This window comes from Cottoperca gobio, chromosome 21 (assembly GCF_900634415.1).
Source record: "Cottoperca gobio chromosome 21, fCotGob3.1, whole genome shotgun sequence".
Classification (NCBI taxonomy): domain Eukaryota; kingdom Metazoa; phylum Chordata; class Actinopteri; order Perciformes; family Bovichtidae; genus Cottoperca; species Cottoperca gobio.
In genome coordinates, this window is record NC_041375.1 from 21413389 (window position 1) to 21433647 (window position 20259).

At 41.1% G+C, this 20259-nt stretch overlaps 2 protein-coding genes across 3 annotated transcripts in view; one reads left to right on the forward strand and one right to left on the reverse strand.

Annotated features, from left to right (window-relative positions):
* Positions 1-377: 377 nt before the first annotated feature.
* Positions 378-20173, forward strand: tmtops2b (teleost multiple tissue opsin 2b). The gene is made up of 4 exons (XM_029458566.1): positions 378-1249; positions 10854-11179; positions 13101-13334; positions 18878-20173. The coding sequence occupies exons 1-4, from the start codon at positions 883-885 to the stop codon at positions 19034-19036; spliced, it is 1086 nt and encodes a 361-aa protein (XP_029314426.1). The 5' UTR covers positions 378-882; the 3' UTR covers positions 19037-20173.
* The window catches only part of st6gal2a (ST6 beta-galactosamide alpha-2,6-sialyltranferase 2a), a 40424-nt gene continuing 33513 nt past the window's right edge, over positions 13349-20259 (reverse strand). For both annotated transcript variants that reach the window (XM_029458564.1, XM_029458565.1), the window contains 2 exons: positions 16604-17050; positions 13349-13569 (listed from right to left, as the gene is read on the reverse strand). In XM_029458564.1, coding sequence (XP_029314424.1) covers positions 16803-17050 — 248 coding nt within the window. In that variant the 3' untranslated portion in view covers positions 13349-13569; positions 16604-16802. The remainder of the gene's footprint in view (positions 13570-16603; positions 17051-20259) is intronic.

The following is a 20259-nucleotide window of genomic DNA, read 5'->3' on the forward strand; positions in this document are numbered from 1 at the left end:
ATTAACATAATTAAGATTATTATTATTATTATTATTATTATATATCAATGCTGAATAGAGAGACATAAAGTATAATATTGACAATTCACTGATCCTGTACAGATCTCTTGACAGGTTTAATAACATTTCTGACAGCATGCAGTGCAGTGAAAAGGGAGACCCAGTAGACAAACACTGCAGGGCTGCTGTGTGGAAGGGAAGTAAAAGACAACAGAGGTTTCCTGAATTCATTTAATATGCTGATAAACACAAGAAGAGATATTCAGTCACTCGAGGAGCATGTTGAAACACACACACACACACACACACCGTGGTGATCCCTGTCATAACGATGTCTCGTGACGTCAGAGTCTCCTTTAAATGACCTGGGTAGCGAAGCAGAGCGCACTTTACGCAACACTGTTCATCCTCCCGGAGTCTTTACTGTGATTACAATTCATCTAAAAGTGTTGACTTGGAGATGACAGACTTCCATAAACATAACGAAAGAGTTAGGAAAATATTCAGTCTCGTCATAAGCCGTCTGATATAGTGATATAGTGAGAGAGAAAAAAGCTAGACTCCGACTAAAATGTGCTGAACACGGAGAAAGGACACGCGATGCGTTAAGGTAACAGGTGGACCTTTAAGTTTACATTGGGGTTTTTTTTTTGCCTTTGTGTCAGTGTCAGTTTTCCAGGAACGCGTTAGCAGCTACATGCTCACCAGCTGTGGAGGAATGCGCGTTTTGAAAACATGAAGCGCTCAGGTCTTAATGTCCCAAAGGAAAAACAGCGAAGAGAAAGACTTAAGAAGAACCTGCTATTCATAAACTTTCCACGTGAGCAAAGTGACAAACCCCAACTACCAAAACGCCTCCAGAGTGAAGACAAGCTCCGATAAATGGACAGCAGGATGTTTTCTGGTCAGGATGGTCTGAATTACAGCTTTAACCTGAGCGATGACCGGGAGCTGGTGGACTCGTCGGAGGGCCGGGGGAAGCTCTCTCAGACGGGCTTCGTGGTGCTGTCCGTGGTGCTGGGCTTCATCATGATTTTCGGCTTCCTAAACAACTTCATTGTGCTGCTTTTGTTTTGCAAATTCAAGAAGCTGCGAACACCGGTGAACATGCTGTTGCTGAACATCAGCATCAGTGACATGCTGGTGTGTTTGTTTGGCACCACTCTCAGCTTCGCCTCCAGTATTCGGGGGAGGTGGCTGCTGGGGCGCAGCGGCTGCAGCTGGTACGGCTTCATCAACTCCTGCTTCGGTAGGCTCCTTTTATTTCCTGATACTTTGCAAATGCTTGAACAAAAATACTGTTTCAACTGATATTTTTGATAAACTTGTGTTTTTGTCTTGTGTTTTGTTTTACAAAGACTATAAAGTTATTTTAATCGTGATGTTATAAAAAAACTAAAAATCACAAAAAATACACGTGTTCTTATATAGCCTAGGCTACAATTTAGAGCTTACATCAACAAAGACGTTTTTATTATGTGATTGCATGCCTTCATCTTTTTTTTAATCAGTTTTAAATAAGATATTTGTATAAAGACATCAGCCTACATGTTTTTGGAAACTCAAATAAGGAAAGCGGAAGAGGAAATGTCTGCTTTTTTTTCAACATTAGTCAGAATGGATACAAGCTGAGAAATGTAAGGTATTGCTGAATATGAATATAAATAGACAATCTCCACCGTCCGAAGATCTTCATATGGCCAGTTATATTCCCTGTTACAGTACATCAGTGATAATGAGGACTAATGGGGATTGGATGTGTTAATGATTTTTATTAGAGCATGGCAGTACATCTCTTGGCTTCACCATCTGTTTATTGACTTGACTGAGACGATTCACACAAAGTAAAGTTGTAAATGCATATTTGCTTTTTTTTGTTGAAAGGGTACAAAAGGTACAAAGGACATCTGTGGTGTCAGGGTATTAAAACAAATACTTTACATATTGTGTTTGTTTGAGTACTCACATTCCAATAAATACTGTTGATATAGACCTCTGCAATTTTATTTTATTTTTATTATGACCAATATTCATACTGAGCGAGAGATTTTGCAGTCGAAAAATCTGCTTGTCAGTGCTCTCTGGAGGACAAACTAAGAGGTGATACTCTTTCTATGTAACAGCAAACCTAGTTTAGCATTTGTGTAGTTCAACATATACGTTGTTATATCTGTGATCACGTCGGTCTGGACGATTTATCGGTTTAGCTTCCGACCTTTTGCAGCCAAATGCAAAAGTGATTGCAGTCGGATTCGTGCCCCACACTGTTCATGACATCTCACTGGCCTTTGTTCGAAAGAAACATGAGATATTCTGCTTTACTGCAATAGCTGAACATGTAAGTCAAACCCTTTATGCACAAAGTGTCAAACACCTGAGAGAATTTTACCGTTTGTCTCAAAAGTTCCCACCTTCAAGTCGCAGCTTTTCAGTGGCGTTTATTGTTCCATCTGTCCACCAGTAGGGGTGGAGTGGTAACGCATTGGCCTTCATCTCATAACCTTTAAAGTATCAAATGAGAACAAATGACTCATTGCTTCTTGGATATATTAATGTTATCTCCAATTTAAAAGTGTTTAAAATAAACTAAAGATTTCCTGTTTTTACCCCAGTTGTCGATCTTTAATTTAATTTCCCTTTGATGGAACTATTTCTTAATTTTGTTAACGACAACTCTTATTGTAGCTAGAGAATTTTACCTGAGACACATTTTCCAAAGGCGATGAGAAAGCTCAGGAAAATCTTTATCTCTCTTATTGTCAACAAATCCCAGAGAAATCTGTCACCGACATGTGTTTCCTGTGAGGCCGAAGGTTGATACAGTTTATTCCTCTGTGCCACAGACCTCCATTATTTTCCAAAAACTATTGAAAAAAACATAATCTGTTAGGATTTACGATTTCAGAAGAAACAAATAGACAGGGAAGCTGGCGAGAGAGACGCACAAACAGATCATTTATTTAGTCTTTTCATGGGATTGAAGCAGGTTTTGTTCTAGCCTGGTCTTCAGTTGGATAACAGCTCTTTGTGGTGTTGCATCCTCTACTTGCTTGTTCTACCAAATACTGAAAAAAAACTGTTCACTCCTGGTATTGGCATGAAGATTCTTAAACATAATCAGTGCTGTTACTGAGCCCATATAGAGTGTTGGACAGTCCACTTAGCTCCACTCCAATTACACCAAACACTGCGCTTTTAAAGGGTTAATACTGCATGTTTGTCTCTTGACAGCCAATCCTCAGTCATCCATTTTGAATCCATATTGTGGTTGAAGGAATGCTCATAGATAGTCTGCAGCATTCTCCTGCTTCTATACGCAATCTTCCCATTGCTCCCTTCTTATTATCCTGTTTCTTGTTTCCTTCTGTTCTCACACACAGTCTCTTCACCCTCTCACCACCTCGTTGCCTGTACGCAGGTCTTAACATATTGTGCTGCATGCTGGAGATACTGCTAATCTCATTGACTGCATGCTTTCCAGTGGTGCACAGTTACCAGTAGACATAATGTTTATTTCATGACGCCTGCAGGTTTTGTTCTTGCAGGACTTCGGTATGCAAAACTGATGAGATTATGCTCCTGAATATTGACGAAACATTGATTTTACAAATACATTTAGGTATAGTTCTATAGTTCTCTAGTTCTTCTGCGTCTTCTTCTGCTGTGACATGAATAACGTTTTGATCTATCATCTATCTATTTATTTATCTATCTATCTATTGAGAATAACAAATCTGATTGAATTCAGAAGATATAGGTTATAGAAGATTGGCAAACTGGCAATGAAAATATATAAAAAGCATCTATCTCATTACCATTATGTGAGACAAACACTGGCGTGCAGAGAAAAAAAGTCATATTTTCTTATTTTAAAACTGAATTTTGCTTATTTTTCTATCAATGTAAACAAACTTGCATAGAAATAATTTCCCCGTGATATTCTGAAACAGATTTTATTGTGTGCGTCTTTCGCTGCATGTAAATAACACTTTGTGTGAACTTTGTTACGCATGTTTGTGTACCGTGCCAACACTCATGCTGTGATAATTCATCATGGTTTGTGGTTCTCATCTATCTCGCAGCGTCATTCACAATAAGCACTCCTTTACTTGAATGAAGCGTAAGCAATATGCTAATGTGTTTACGTGTTCAACAGCATTCGGCACATTCACATGTCAAGAACATCTCGTTCTCCCCGGCAGTGGCGTTGTTGAAATAACGCCATCTGGCCACACTTTAACAAGTCGGTAGAGTTCTTGGGTTTAACTACAAACTCCTATATTACAGTAATGCCAGAATTATTCATTTTATCTATAAATCTCCCAGAAACCATCTCCACCTTCAGATAAGCAGAGGAGCTTCCAGAGCACAAACTCACACATCGTATGTAATATCATGATCGATTGTTCTTGGACTGGCCAAGGCAAGTTTAAAGCAAGGATCAAACATGACGTTCACATCGCAAAGGACAGTGAAGATATAGAATCCCCCCTGAATCTTCTTAAGGTCTTTTTGTACCTCTGGCGTTCTGAAGGAAAGCAGAATGACTCATACACATGTTTATTCAATCAATTTATCGATGGCTGTAGCTTTACAGATGTTTCACCTTTGTAACTCGACGCTTTGAGAGGAAATGCATTCGTCACCAAAAAGGTCTAGTAAGTACACAAACATGTAACAGCCTCTCTTCAGACAACAGGAGACGCTGTGTACTCAGAAGTGTGTGCGGATTTAATTTTGTACGGATGTTCATGCTCTCCAGAGGATGAATGCTGCTGACTCTGGTGATCCTCGACTTTTCCCAGAGCACCGCCACCAGGTCAAAATGATCATTCGTCCAATACTTTGGTTTATGACCAAATACCATAAAAACTAATTCCCCACCAACCTCAATTGTACTCTGTGCTTAGTGATAATTAGCAAATACTAGCATTCTAACATGCTAATCTAACATTAGCATGTTAGCATGCCGACTAGCATGTGCCCGAGTGGCACTGGTTTGTGGAGTACCGTTTTAAACATGGATGTAAGAATAGGACTGGATACAGTTTTGGAGGCGGTGCCCCGTTTGTTCCTATGAAAGTTGCTCCAGCGCATGAAGCCAAAAAGCCTGGTCTCGGCTCATTCACATGAACGGCAGCAAGAAAATAACTCTGGATTAGGCTATTAGTACATTTGTCGAGCAAGAATGAAAATACAGGCAGGGGTGTGGGAATCAGACCGCCTGCACAGCCTCACCCAGACTCACCCAGACTCCATTATCTTTGAAAAACACATGGTGTAACTAGGACCATGCAGTCGCAAACATTTTTGCATACTGTGAGCAGAACTAGAATAGAGCTACGTGATAAGATGCACAAATGCTGGAGTTATTGAAATGTGTTCTTTGAATCCAAGTTCAGTCGCTCTGCAGACAAACTCGTTTTATTGTACAAATTCTGAAGTGTGTCAGCTAAATGTGTTATATTGAGTGTGGCTGAGAACCTAAAACCATATGACCACATCACTAGTCTTGTGGGATTAGTTTGCCATCTGCACAAAAAGATAACAGAACATTGTGCCCTTCAGTATGAATGGAAGTGTCACACATATCTGTATGACAGAAACGTGTGCCGGCGCATACGAAATATCGGCAATAGGTTGATATAAAGTAAGGGTATGTTGTGATCGTTTGAAGGATGCAGACGTTACTCCAAACACGCCAGACGCACGGCCCTGTCACACAGCTCCGTATGGCAGAAACATGCCGGCGTAAATGAAAAGTAGCTCAAAATGTGTCAGAGTCCAAATACGTCTAACTTTCCCACAGCGGTGTTGTAGCTGACATATACATAACGAATACATAACGAATTATTATACGTATGTCAAACATTGATAGCATTTCCTTACTTAAAATGTATCAGAGCGTCTGGACAACGGAGCTGGAAAAGTGCCATCTGGTTCACGTCATGCTGATGCTGGAGAACGGCTAACATGCTGAACGCTAGCTGTACTGTAGAAACACGTTTAATAAGTTACTCCGTCGTCAGGCATCATCTTAACATCGGGTAGGAATAGGGTATCCACTCGTTATCAATAAGTTGGCTGTAGGGTTCACCGTCAGCCGACGTAGCCTTTATCTCACGTACCTCTAACGTAGTCACGTAGGTATTTACGTAGGTATTTACGTAGGTAAATGTTCACGTACTGTATTTACGTAGGTAAATGTTTACGTACGTATTCCGTATTCACGTATGTCTAACGTAACGTCTGCATATCTTATGAAGCACACGTCGGGTACGTCCGGTAATTTTGAACATGCTCAAAACATCAGCGTTCAACAACGCACCCCAGCGTAACACAGTGAGCTCTTAACGAATACTACTTATACCTTACCTTATATCAACGTAAACCAGTGTGTTGCCGATATTTTGTATACGCCATATTTTTGTATATCTTATGCATTCGTTGGGCATTCGTCTGATACATTTTGTATAAGTAAGTGATGCGCTATCAATAAGTTAGACATGCGTATCTGTATATGTTCACTTTTCCGATCCGATGAAAAGTTGGACGTATTTGGACTCTGACTAATGCGCCGGCGTACGATTCTGTCATACGGATATGTGTGACAGGGCCTTTAGTAAGTAAAGTGTCACAGACAGTCTGATGGAAAATGACTTGAGATCCTTTTAAAATATTGTGGAACAATTCACGTGTCTGACTCCTAAACACAATGTTTATTCTTTCATTGCTTGTAGGGGATTGCTGACTGAAGTTTATTTTAGCGTCTGAAGAGATGAAACAATACAAGTCCTAGTAAAAAAAGAAATATTACCTGGTTGTATTTTCATTTAAATCTGTGCTACAATACTTCAGATGTTAAGTGCTTTAAAGTGTGTCCAATTACACGGTCATGGACTGGATCAAAAGGTTTAATCTAATTCCAGTCAGACAAAACTAATCCCATGATTAATTCTGCCGGACAGTGGTGATGATTATCACCGTTGTGTAACAGTATCTGCATACCAGTTCATTTCCAGCTGGTGAATAATGTTCTGAAACAGGCTTTGTCACTGAGATGGTGAAACACGATAATAATAATGGAAATCCAGATAAATAAAATGTTTTAATGGGGCTACGCATGTAAAATCCTTTATTTGTAATGAGACTACGATGGTTTCTCCGTTTTTCTCCAACAACTTCAAATGTTTCTATGACACGATGTTTTTCCTGTTCAGGATCCTTTCTTTAAAGAATCCACGGCAATTATTCTCTTCCAGGACGCTCACAATATGTCACGTGTCTTTGACATTCAAAACAACTGTGCAGTCAGATAATATTGTGTTTTGGCATTATACACAAGCATTATCTGATCTGCCCCACTCCTACGCTTAAAGGATAAGTTTGGCTTTATTTTTTATTTTTCATATTGTCAACAAATCCCTTGAAAAGACCAAAAGCCACAATGCATTAGTCTGATACTTTCTAATACTTATTGTTTTTGGCTTCCCATCCCATTCCCATCCCATTCCCAGCCTGTTTGTGCCAACTGAAGACATACGTCATTAAAAATAGATCACAAATACATAGCTTATTTTATGGAAAGAAGAAGTTATTTCTTGAAACAGCTGAGCACGTCAGACAAGACAGACGTCAGACGAACAATATGTGTTCAATTGTCATAAAACAATATACAGGAATAGCACAGAGCCTATTGTGAATGTGAATGTAGTCATTACTGTACACAATTGGTGTGTGCATATTGTTTATCTTATAAAGGAGGCTGAACAAGAAACATTTCCTTGAAGCACATATGATCGTCACAAAGTGATTTCACAAAGTGCTGCCCTGTTGCTCATACAGCCTTTTTCATTTAGACACTTAGGCTGATCACACAGGTGACGTGACTTAAAGTCTGTGATGGTTCAGTGCTGCTGGAGATGGTGAAGAGTTGCGATGGTTGTAAGATTACAGAGTTGGTCTTGAGAGGATTAAAATACCGCGCGTCGACAATATAACACCATATACATTACAATTGGGTTTTGCTGATGTGAGGTGGAGGAGGATCAGAGTTTCCCAGGCGTATTTACGACGTGGAAGAACGGCATTTATAAGTTGAAAACTCATAATTACTACAGTATTATGGATATAGTTTTATATCGCCAGCTAGCGTTTATAAACGTTGCAACCCCCGTCCAAAACGAGTGTGTATGAAATGAGATCTGATACTTACGGCCCAAGCTTCACACTGCTTCTGCTATAAACATGTCAGACTACTTCCTGTTTTGATATCGTGTAGGTTGTTAAGATGTTTGAACAAATAACAGTTAGGAGACGAGCCGTCTTTGCACAAAGGGCAGGTGCAAAGAATTGATGCCAGGTGAGAGTTCATCACAGTGGGGCTTACTCTCGCACACGTGCACCATTATCATCAAAATCAGAATCAGAAATCCTTTATTAGTCCCACAACAGGGAAATGTACCTTGTTACAGCAAAAGAACAAGAAAGCAAAGTGGCGAGTACACAATAATTAAATAGAATAAAATACAGTAACAGTAATACAAGTACAGAGTCGTTGATGAAAAGTATGACATTTATAATTAAAATTAAATAAAACAAATTCCACCACAGATACTGAAACCGTCTGTTATGACTCGGACAATAGGGAAGGAAGACTCAATTGCACGACTCCAGACACACAAGGGTAAGTGTAGAAATATTAAGACTACATTAACAAAACAATTTACAAACCATGGAAGCAAATAATATAAACATTATATTATATAAAAAACATAGCAGGCATAATAAATATGCTGTACAGTCTGTAAAGCACACTGAGGCAAATGCATAATTTGTGATATTGGGCTATAAATAAATTTGATTTAGAATAAACAAAACTTTACTTCCATAAATCAAAAATAACAACTGGAAACACTCACTAGGAGGATATACAAAATTATCGGATAAGCACACTTCACGTTGTATACGCTCTGACAAAGGATATGACCAGACGAACTGGCACAGGACGAGGGAGACAGGACTGTTTATACAAGAGGTGAGTGGGAACAGGTGGAAACAATCAGGGGCGGGGCAGACGCTGACGATGGCAGGAAACCACACAAAGACAGGAAGTGACATGACGACATGAAAAACTCAACAAACTCGACGAGACATGACACCGTCTTGTTATTGAGCACAGAGTACGGTATGTGTGGTGACGTGTGCTGAAGATCTGCCACCCTTTGATCTCGCATAATTATTTTTGACACGTTTTAATTAAAAAATGTGAAATTTTGAGATTGAGATTTCTGGCAGCTCACATCCACAGGGTTAGAACGGGAGGTGATAGTTTGATGAGTAGAGTTTGTATTGTATTATCCACATGCTAATCACACGCAGGTTAGTTGAACCGGCAGCTCTAAAATTGGCACATATACGTGTGAACGTATAATATATATATATATAATATATATGTTGATAAGCCGGTTTCTCCATTGGATGCATTGTCCTATTAAAATGTGACTTTGTATGTACGATATCTCATAAAAACTGCACGAGATATTTAGAGTTATTTTCTTTGTCATGCTTCATGTGGTTTGTCTGCGTGGTTGCAGTGCTGTGCAAGACACACAGGATTGTGTGCCCTCTAACTCCCCATTCCTTCAACGCCAGATGGTAATATGGTGCAATTGAAGCATGAGTTATTGCAATAAGATGATTTTTGATGTCCAATACATGACGGGGGGGGGTTATAATGCTGCTGAGTTATAATGCCAATTGTTTCTAACATCACGATGTTATGAAAAGGTCAAGAGCTCCAGATGCAAAACACGAGGAGGTTATGATTACCATATTGTTAACTAAGAGATCATTGATTGTATGCGAGGCCCCTAAATAAAGCACCTCATTCTGCGCCTACCGATCATTTGCGTATTGCATCGTGCGGACGCATAGTGTCATCTTCTGAGGACGTGCACAACAAACTCTCTAAAGCAGGGGGGGGGAACCTTTTTCATGTCAAGGGCCATTTTTTTTTTACAACATCCTTCGAGGGCCACACTAATTATTGAACTCATAACGTCTGCAAAACATTTTTAAGACGCAGCCCATTCATTTCACTTTTCTTTTATGCTGTGCAAATACTTTTTTATCCTGTATCTTTGTGTTTTATGAGAAATCCTTTATTAGTCCCACAACGGGGAAATGTATCGTGTCACAGCAGAAGAACATATGAAGTAAAAAGGCAGTACACAATAATTAAAGAGCTCTGGAGCTCTGTGCGCTCCCGTTGCGGCGGTGACACGTAGGTCCTCGGGGACTGACGGTAGACAAGTCACAAGAGCTGCTTCAGTATATTTAAAGTTTTGACCTCATTATATGATGTTTTTGGTATTTGTTGCACGGTGTTGCAAATAGTAAATGCAGTCCATTTACTAGTCTATTATATGCCGCTTTTTCCAATCTTTACGATCACTCAAAGTGCTTTACAACACATGTCAACATTCACCCACCATTGGGAGCAATTTGGGGTTCAGTATCTTGCCCCCCTGCAGGGGCTGGGGAGTGAACCACCAACCCTCAGACCGACCACTCTACCTCCTGAGCCACAGACACCCCTAACAACTGTTAGTTTGATTACCATAAAAGTGTTGTACAGACATTCATGGTCCCCAGAGGATGAAATCTAATGATTTTGGAGACATCATTTTGTACAGCCATTTATGAATCTGAATTTTCTCTTGACTTTTCTTCAAGTGCCGCCATAAGAGTCACATTTGTGTGTTTTAGTGAAAGGATTGGCATGACAATAACTAAAGTATTGTCCTGATGACTTACACTCTCACTCCTCCACGTCTCTGTTTTTTTCTCAGGTATTGTGTCGCTGATCTCTCTGGTGATCCTCTCCTACGACCGCTACAGCACTCTGACTGTATACAACAAGGGTGGGCCAGACTATCGCAAGCCCCTTCTGGCTGTTGGCGGCTCTTGGCTGTACTCCTTGTTCTGGACAGTGCCCCCTCTGCTGGGCTGGAGCAGCTATGGCATAGAGGGGGCAGGAACCAGCTGCTCTGTGTCATGGACGGTTCAGACACCCCAGTCGCACGCTTACATCATCTGCCTCTTTATTTTCTGCCTGGGTCTACCCGTCCTGGTGATGATCTACTGCTACAGCAGGCTGTTATGGGCAGTCAAACAGGTAGGGAGACATCAATGTGTGTGTGAATGTTTGTCAGATGGTGACAGGAAAATGTGGCTAAACCGATCATCCACCGAAATCTACCTCTTGAGTAGCAAACACTGTAAGCTTGAAGGGAGGCTTAACATGTTTTTTTGCAAAGCACAGCAGGTGGTTCGCTTGAATTCAAACCAAACATACACTTCTGTTGATCAAGTTATAAAACATAATATACAATATATTTTACACAGGCTCCACAGAGCTCTATGGGTTTATGCTTCTATGTGTGCAAAGTAAAGGGCAATGAAGGCATGTTGAGCAATGCTTCTTATGGACCAGGAAATATTAAAAACAAAGTCTCACTGTCGTCTGCCGGAGGGTTCCTGCCCTCCTGGGATGTCATCTGCGTCTCTCGTGATATTACTCAAAATAGAAGCAAACGCCCTTTTAGTTTGACTGCGGTAACACTCCTGGCTCAAATGGATTTTAAATACATGAAATGAAAGTAGTAGCATGAATTACCTGCCCTGAACACAAGAGACTGATGTTTAACTTCACGATGCACTGCTCCAATGCCAGATAGAGATTATTATATTTACATGAATCACTCTCATGCACATTTTAAGTACCCAGAGCAGTGACTGGTGCATTGGGGAGAGACTTTAACTGCTTTAAGTATCATTTGCACTCGCAGGGATTTAGACTGTTTATTCCTGAGAGAGAGAGAGAGAGGGGGGGGGGGGGGGTCAGCAGTGCAGGGATTATCCTAGAATTACGCAGTGATCAGCTGCTGGGACAAAGCCTAAAACAACTCACACATCTTCTCACTAACAAAGACAATAAACAATGTCGATCATCCAAGAAGGAGGAGGAACTGTTGCAGGTGTCTTGGCACTGCTGTCGAGCTCCACAGGAGCACGTCTCATGTCTCGGTGATGTTCCTCTAATGGTCCGTCTTCTTCTCTGACTGCTAGTTGGCCTTTTAAATCCTATTCTTTGCATCAATAAGCTGCTTTCACAACGTTCCCTGCAACTATTATTATCTCTGTGTGGGTCAATTAGTTGAATTGGTTTTGGTTCAGTTTGATGACACCTCTTTAAAACATATTTCACGAGAGACGAGTAGGTAGATTAGTTGAATTAGTCCACTGACAGAAGTATTGCACGCTCAGAGGGGCTTTAGCTCCTCAAAATCTCCACCGTCACTGCATTTGAATTGTTCTTGGTGATTTGATTAATTGCAAACGTGCATCACAAAAGTGCAGTTTCAACGTGCATTATTACATCATTGCTGTACCCTTCTTCCAGAAGGCCCCTCTGTCAACATCTAATTTAAATACCTTTATTGTTGATGAATTAATTAAATCTGACAAATTACTCCAGCATATACTGTACTTAATGTGAACTCAAGGGGATGCATTGCATACATTACAAATGATTTGTTATTCTCATTAATTGTGTGCAAAAAACAAATGCATTTTCAGCTAGAATTCAACGCGGGCTGTGGCTGAAACGTGTTTGTTGCCATTACCGTGCACCCAACACACGGAGCAAGACTTTCCATTGATCTTAAAGAAAGCCTGAAGGCAGAAATGGCATCTGAATAAAAAGAGAAATGCATCTACAATACAAATCATAACGTATCATTTCATCACTTTTCTTACTGTTGCATAGCAGAGCAGTAAAACGCAGGGACTAATTAAAACTAATTGATTCCTTTCCTGCAACATAGATGATGAAATTCATTATAACTTTTTCAAATCTAGTCTGCAATCAGTGAATCTTGGATGTCAGAACACACGTAAATGCAGAGTTTATAATGATCTTTAGGTTTAAGACGCACACTGTAGAGAAATACAAAGCAAATCACCAGCTGCCAAGAAAGTTGGAAGTTAATAAAACATCTCTCAGCTCGATCGTTTTGATGTTGCTTCATCCACAGGTGGGTAAGATCCGAAAAACGTCAGCCCGGAGGAGAGAGTACCACATTCTGTTTATGGTTCTGACCACAGCGGTCTGCTACATGTTGTGCTGGATGCCTTATGGTGTCGTGGCCATGATGGCGACATTCGGCCCGCCCAACATCATTAGTCCCGTGGCCAGCGTGGTGCCGTCACTACTGGCCAAGAGCAGCACCGTCATCAACCCGCTCATCTACATACTCATGAACAAACAGGTGAGTCGGCGACGTTTCAACATGTACAATAGCTTTATTTACACAGTAAAAAAAGACAAATTACAACGGCTGAAATCATACAAATGGTCTATTTAAATATCAATTCAAGTGTAAGAAGAGAATTCACTGACAAATCAAAGTCAAGAAGAACACCCTAAGGCTGTAGGGAGAGAAACAGAACTTTCACTCTGATGCTTCTTTTTCTCTTCCTCATTTCAGGAGTACTGCAGCGAACCTGCAGGAGGGAAATGTACAAGATAAAACCCTTAAATGTTTAACAATCCTTTAGAGGCAGTGTGGTGCAGAAAGTCCCACAATATAGAGTAAAAACATGACATGAAAAATAGGCCTCAAGAGTAAAGAGCGGATAGAAAGAGGCCGAGAGGACAAACGTAACAAACGGTGCCCGCAAGTGTGTTTACTCATCTCAATACACTGTCCTGTGTCCTGCCAATAAATGTTTAATCCACCTTAAGCATCCCAGAGAGAATAGCACCAACTATAACTCTCACCCCACCCGTGCAAAGACAATTAGAAATGGAGTTTGACACAATATTAAGATGCGAAGTGGCCGGAATGCATTGCACTGAATCAAATGCTCCTAGGGAACTACTAATAGCTGCACCGCAGCTGGATGGGGTTTCCCTGTCCACAAGCATGCACTAAAATCTGCAACACACCACTTAAAAAAAAAAAGTCTTCTAGCATAATTGCCTCTCAATTGAATGACAACGGTGCTCCTTGCAGCACAGTACAGCACAGACAGTTTAAGACTCTTAGCCCTGATCCTGATTTGCATGCTCTGTGCATTGGAAAGTAATCCAAGTTATTAGAAATATACATTATGTTCAGGGTTTTTGCACCTTCAGTGTGTTACAATCACAAGCAATAAAACATTTGATTATCTCAACAGAGAAAAACATAAAACATACAGCAGAGCTGAAAACCTGCACGAGTCAAGATGAACGATGAATTTCTTAAGTTTCAAAACGGTTTGTTCGGTCCGTCTTTTTAAAACCTCTGTTACAGTCCAACAGCTGCTGACTTTACTGACTGCCTTCTTCCAAGAATCTTCTAATGACATGCCAGACAATCCAACAGAACCGGGGCTGGGTATCTAACCGCTTTTTATATTCTAAATGCGTTGGAGTCGAGTAGGGCGATAGGAGCACATATTTACCGTGACACCGAAGAGAGGAGAACTGCTATTAGTGGCAACATTAGACTTACAGAATTTTGCATCAATGTGATGAAATACCTTTTTGTCATTTATGTAATTCACTGAATTACTCATTCCCATCTGGATAGTTTATCTTCACACTCAGCTGCCAGTTTAGATCCACCTCGCTAAAGGTTACGTTGTCTAATGCAACAGCTCTGCAATAAATCCATAATATACACATACAAGGTAATAATCCAATATTAGATGCAACTGTTTTGATTCAATTGTAATCGTCATTTTGGAGGCTGTAGAACATTATGGAGATACATCCGAGAAGTGTTCTTAATATTTCGTCCACTCGGCTTTAAGCAGCGTGCCTAATAAACTAGCAACCAAGTGTAGTTTCCCTACAGAATTACAAAAAATGGTACTACAGTATATCACGATATGCAGTTTCTCAATGTTGCAATATAAAGATCCCATAACAGAGTCGCCCCCACCCCGACTATCAAGTATTGAAATTGGCACCAAATACTGTGTTGCCCGAGTTATAAAAAGGAATGCATTGTTTTGGTATCAGCACAGCACGACACATTTTAGGTGATACCCAGCCCTTCTCAACAACAACTAATGTTAAGCCCCAGAATCATCGACACACCACCACTACGCCATCAAATTCAACATACGGATTATTCAAGCAACACTTCTGAGACACGTTTTCATATCTTAACTCGATCCACAACCAAATGGCACAAGAACGTTTTGTAGAATAACAAACTTAAGCAATAAAAATCTCTGTCATAGGCGAGATTTTCCTGACTGTCTGCGGCAAACGCCACAACCAATCTTCCTCTCCACATCAAACTAATACATCTAGAGCCTGCCGCAGATGTGGCACCGACTGTAAACTCTGTAAATCATCCTGGCTGGAGACGACGCAAATCTGCTCATGTTACCGGTTCAATTTCCTCTTGCCTAAAAATCGTCTCCACTCTGAGCTGCGGACCGGTTCAACCCAGGATTCAGAACATATGAGACGTTAATAGCTGTAGGAAATGAGCTTCCTGTTGTTACATGACAAAAAGGAATAACCCTGCACATACGCAGACTATACGTCCTGCAGTAGTGAGCGCTCCAGGGAGGGTTTAACACGCAGTGGGAAAATTACATTCAATAAAGAGTGAACCAACGGACTGTCAAAAACACGGGGCTGCAGATTGCTTGAGCTGGAGAATCCCCTGATGCAGCAATATCTACTGCTCCACACCTCTCACTGCAATTACACTGCATGTTACTGCAGTCCTGCCACAGTATGTAGCTACTGCATGTACCTGGTAACCCAGGGAAGTGTTCAGTCGACCACTAGGCACAGGGTTACGGCCGTTCTGAGCACCAGATTCTTCTGAAGATGCATTTTGGCCCCTTTTTACTTTGATTTAGATGTGCAATAAAAAAGAAAAAGAAAAACGGATGTTCTTCTCCTGTATGAATGAACATACAATGGACAACCAGTGCCTTCCTTCCTGTGGGCTATCAAGTGAGACACTTGACACTGAATGAGGAATCATCCTGAAATGTGAACGAGGAGCAACAGTAAGTGATGGCAAGTTGGCATGCACAGAGTCGTTTAGCACTAAGTGTGAAATAAACCCCTCGTGACAACGCAACTACTGATTTCACAAGATGTCAGGGGAAGGTCAAACAGGCGATGAAATCTACAGTAATATAAAAGCTGTGACAGCTGGACTTAGTCTCTGTGGACACTTCAAAACCGTCTTCACCACCTTCTGCAGCGTGACTGTGTATTCATGACATTCAGCGTGGATGTCTTCTTTGCTTATTCACAACCCTTTGGACCAGTAAAAAAAAATCACAAATATCCATCGTTTAAAACATTTCCTTTAAGTGGAGAACCACGCATACTATTTAAAAACACAGAGTTTACACCGTTGAGACACACCCAGTTATTGAAAATTCACTTGTCTATCTAAAAACAATGATCTGTTGCTACCCTAGTCAGCTCCACAGCTAACGTGGCTCAGCTAAAGCAGAGAGAAAATTATTTTCCAGCTCCATCTTGGAGACTCTTCCTAGCAAACCAACTTACTGAAAATGAGTTCTTTCAGAAGCATCCATGTGGATCCCTCCCCAGAGGGCTATGGCTTATGTTCTTCATGGGTCTAATTTGAAACTTGTAAGCTCCAGCCTCCGTGTCTCCAGTGGCTTTATTGCACCTCTCCCTTAGTCAGCCAGAAAAGGCCGGAGTGTGTGTGTATGTTCGGGCTCAGAGGGTCACGTTTCATATCTCAAATGTCACAGTTAACGGTGCGGAAGCCCGGAAGAGTGACCCGCCCCTTCCGCCTCAGGTCGCGCTCGGGGCCCGTGTTTATCCGCTGGATCAGGCTCTTCTCATACAGGAGGGGATGGTAGGCACCCAGTGTACAGGCGGCGTCATAATAACGCTCATGGTAGTGGCACAGGTCCGTCTGCCTCATGGAGGGAATGTACTCGTACACGTGCACCTGCTCGCACAGCGCCATCATCAGGAGGATGCCTGCAATGGAGAGAGAGAGAGAGACAGAGACAGAGAAAAGTTCAGGATTTCATATTCAAATACATTTCCAGACTTTAAAAGGATCAGCCCGCTCAATATGATGTTAGTCAGCAGCTGGTTAGCGTAGCTTAGCATAAAGACTGGAAGCAGGTAGTGAAGGTAAATACCCACCTGCCAGCACCTAACGTGTTTAATCCAACCAAAAACTAAAGTGTAAAAACAAGTTGCAGTTAAATGCATTATTTAGAGGTACTGTTAGTTACAGTTGGCCGGTGGGCCCGCACACTCTGAGAGGTTAAGTGCCAGGCTAGCATCTGTTTCCAGTCTTTATGCTATTGAAGATAAATGGCTGCTAGCTGTATCGTTTTATTTAGCTGGACAGATATTTGTTAGATTTCACCAACTCCTCTAACAACAAGGTAATCCTTTAAGGTCACCTCAGTGGTAAAGAGATTTCCTCCTCTTCATCTGCTCTAGAGATCAAACCAGAGCCCTTCAGGTCACCACTGCTCTTACGTTTGCAGTTTACAACACTTTGATCGATATCGAGATAGAAGTTCTGCAGTTTTTTTTCACCTTAACTTCTCCATGGCGTCAAACTCCTCCCGCCTTCAGTTTCGACCCCTGCACTAAAGGCCTTTTTAAATACGTCCGTATTTAAGTAAGTACGAATGCATTAGCCTTCCCCAGTATCTGCTACACGCACTCCTTTGGGAAAAGCCTTCATCGTAAGATCTCCACTGGATAAGCATAGAGTCAAAAGCAGTTCCACTGGGCAGTTCAAATGTGCAAATGTGATCATGAGTGAAAATGTGAAGTTTGGTTGTGCGTGCATGCTCAGCAAAACCTTCTTAAGATAAAGATAAAAATAGACCTGAATACATAATATATGAAGAGTTTGCCTGCCTCAGCATGCTCTGCATGCATCCTTCATACACTGTGGCATGCTGCCGACACGGAGCAGTCAGCTCCCGTATACATTTTGTTATTCTTTGTTGTTTTTCATTCCACCTTGCTTTGAACATTGCTGCCGATAACCGCTTATCATTTCCCCCCCGATGATTGTTATTCTGCTCGCAATCCTCCTCCTTCTGCATTGTTGCTCTCCAGCATGATCACAATTACAACAAATGATCAAGCAGGGATGTCGTGCACATTATACTCTCGTCTCTAGTTTGGAAGCCAGTAGGAATGGTCGACGCTCCAAAGTGTCTCATCCTGACCTCATATTCTCATAATTAGCAACATACTGAGTAAAATCTCATCAGCCAAAATGTGCATTAGACCGGTTTACATTACATCTCATTAGCCTTTACGACGCAGTCTTACGAAACAGTAAAATGACGTTCTAAGTACCTTGCTTGTACATTTAACTCTTGCATAATTAGACCATTTTTATTTCTATGTATTTTACACTGCTCTCCACAATTGCAGCAAAGACATCAGAACGTGCACACTGGTGCTGAAGTAATGGTCATAAAAAGGTACCCTTACATAAAAAGATAAGACGGCACCATGACTCAGTCCCTCGCAGTACTCAGGAAACAGAGCGAACACTTTTATATACTTTAGGACGGCAGCTTTAAGACCTTTTCAACTGTGTTAAATGAAAGTCAAACGTAAGAGAACATCTACTCTCGCAGTGCAACAAGACTGGTCCATCTTCTCCTCTCAAGAGGCACCACTTGTTGACCGTTGACGGGAGTGCACTTAGACATGATTTCTGCCTATACCTCAAGTCTCTCAGAGAACAAGGAAACCAAGGTCAACTCCTCTCTTCGCTGGTATGTCGTGTTCACATTATCCATCTTTCCATCTCTTCCTCAGTTCTACAAGTGTTTCCTGATTCTGTTCCACTGCGATCACTGGCCGGCGGAGCCCGGCAACACCTCGATGACCACGGTGATGCAGCTGAACCGCAGAGGATACAGCAACACGGTGGCCTGCACCCCCAATGTCACGACCGGACAGGACACACGGTCGTGATGAAACAGCAATGACACTTGAGACTGTCTGATGTGAACTAAGGCATGATGCATTAAGGAACCGTTATGTGCGTTTGTCCTTGAGTTTTTTTAGAAATGTCTGGAGACGTTTTACAAACATTAAATGTCCACATGTATGCGACCACCTGAACATTACAAATATACGTGATTGTTGAACATCTCCCTCCTGAACCATGAACATTAGTATGGTGCCATGTCAGCCTCCACTTTTCTGGGGAAAGCTTCCCACAACATTGAGCCACAACGTGAGGTCAGGCGCTGGTGTTTGGAGACGAGGCATGGCTGGCAGTCTGCTTTAAAATTCATCCCAGAAGGGTTTACGTAAGAGTCCTCTGCACCAAACTCTGAAAACGATGTCTTCATGGGTCTTCAGGGTAATTGCAACTGGAAAGGATCTTCCTGAAACTGCACATTATTGTCTAAAGTATTATTGTGTATTATAGCATTTGTATTTCCCATAATTGGAAGTAAGGAGTGTCACAAAAAAGAGGAAAAGTACAATCTACAGTTGGCCGTATAGAGTACCTCACCCTTGTTTTATATGTTGAGATGTCATAACAATATTCACCGTTTGATCAATTCCAGATTGTAATAGTCGATATTAAAACATTTAAAGGATCTGCATTATCTCTATGAACTCATCTGTCATCTGCTAAAGCACATTTTCTCTTAATGTTCCTGATTCCAGTGTAATTATCTCCACAAACAAGACCTTTCTAAACAATGTGTAACTTTCAAATACATATTTCATTCTAGATTTGTTCTTTTCTACACAACTAAAACCTAGTGCCTATTCTCTACTGCTGTTCAGTGCGTCTGTCATTGCGCTGGCTCGTCAGTCCTAGAGTTGTGCTTCTTCAATAATTGTCTTAAGTGGATTGATGTATTCATAAATGAACCGCCATCTTTTCCTCCTCTTTCCTCGAGCCTTCCTTCTCACACAAAGATCCTAAATTTAACTTTCAACCCGTGTAAACTTCAAAATAGTACGATTTTACTCTGCATGGTATTTATTTCTGTGTTAGTGTTCCCCCCATGTTGATATCACTGCTTTGTGTTGTTGCATGTTTCTTTGTACATTAAATTCTGAATTGATCAGAAATCGTGGAGAGACAAACTGTTACTTACACCTTTATTTATTTAAAGAGCTCCTCCGTCTTCAGCAGTGGCATAGCTGTGGTCTGAGTTGTAAGTAAAAGCCGT

Excerpts from the sequence above, each read along its gene's own strand:
- tmtops2b (XM_029458566.1), top strand. The coding sequence starts at position 883 with ATGGACAGCAGGATGTTTTCTGGTCAGGATGGTCTGAATTACAGCTTT. Across the intron at positions 11,180-13,100 it reads TGTTATGGGCAGTCAAACAG|GTGGGTAAGATCCGAAAAAC; the intron begins GTAGGGAGACAT and ends CTTCATCCACAG. Across the intron at positions 13,335-18,877 it reads ACATACTCATGAACAAACAG|TTCTACAAGTGTTTCCTGAT; the intron begins GTGAGTCGGCGA and ends TCTCTTCCTCAG.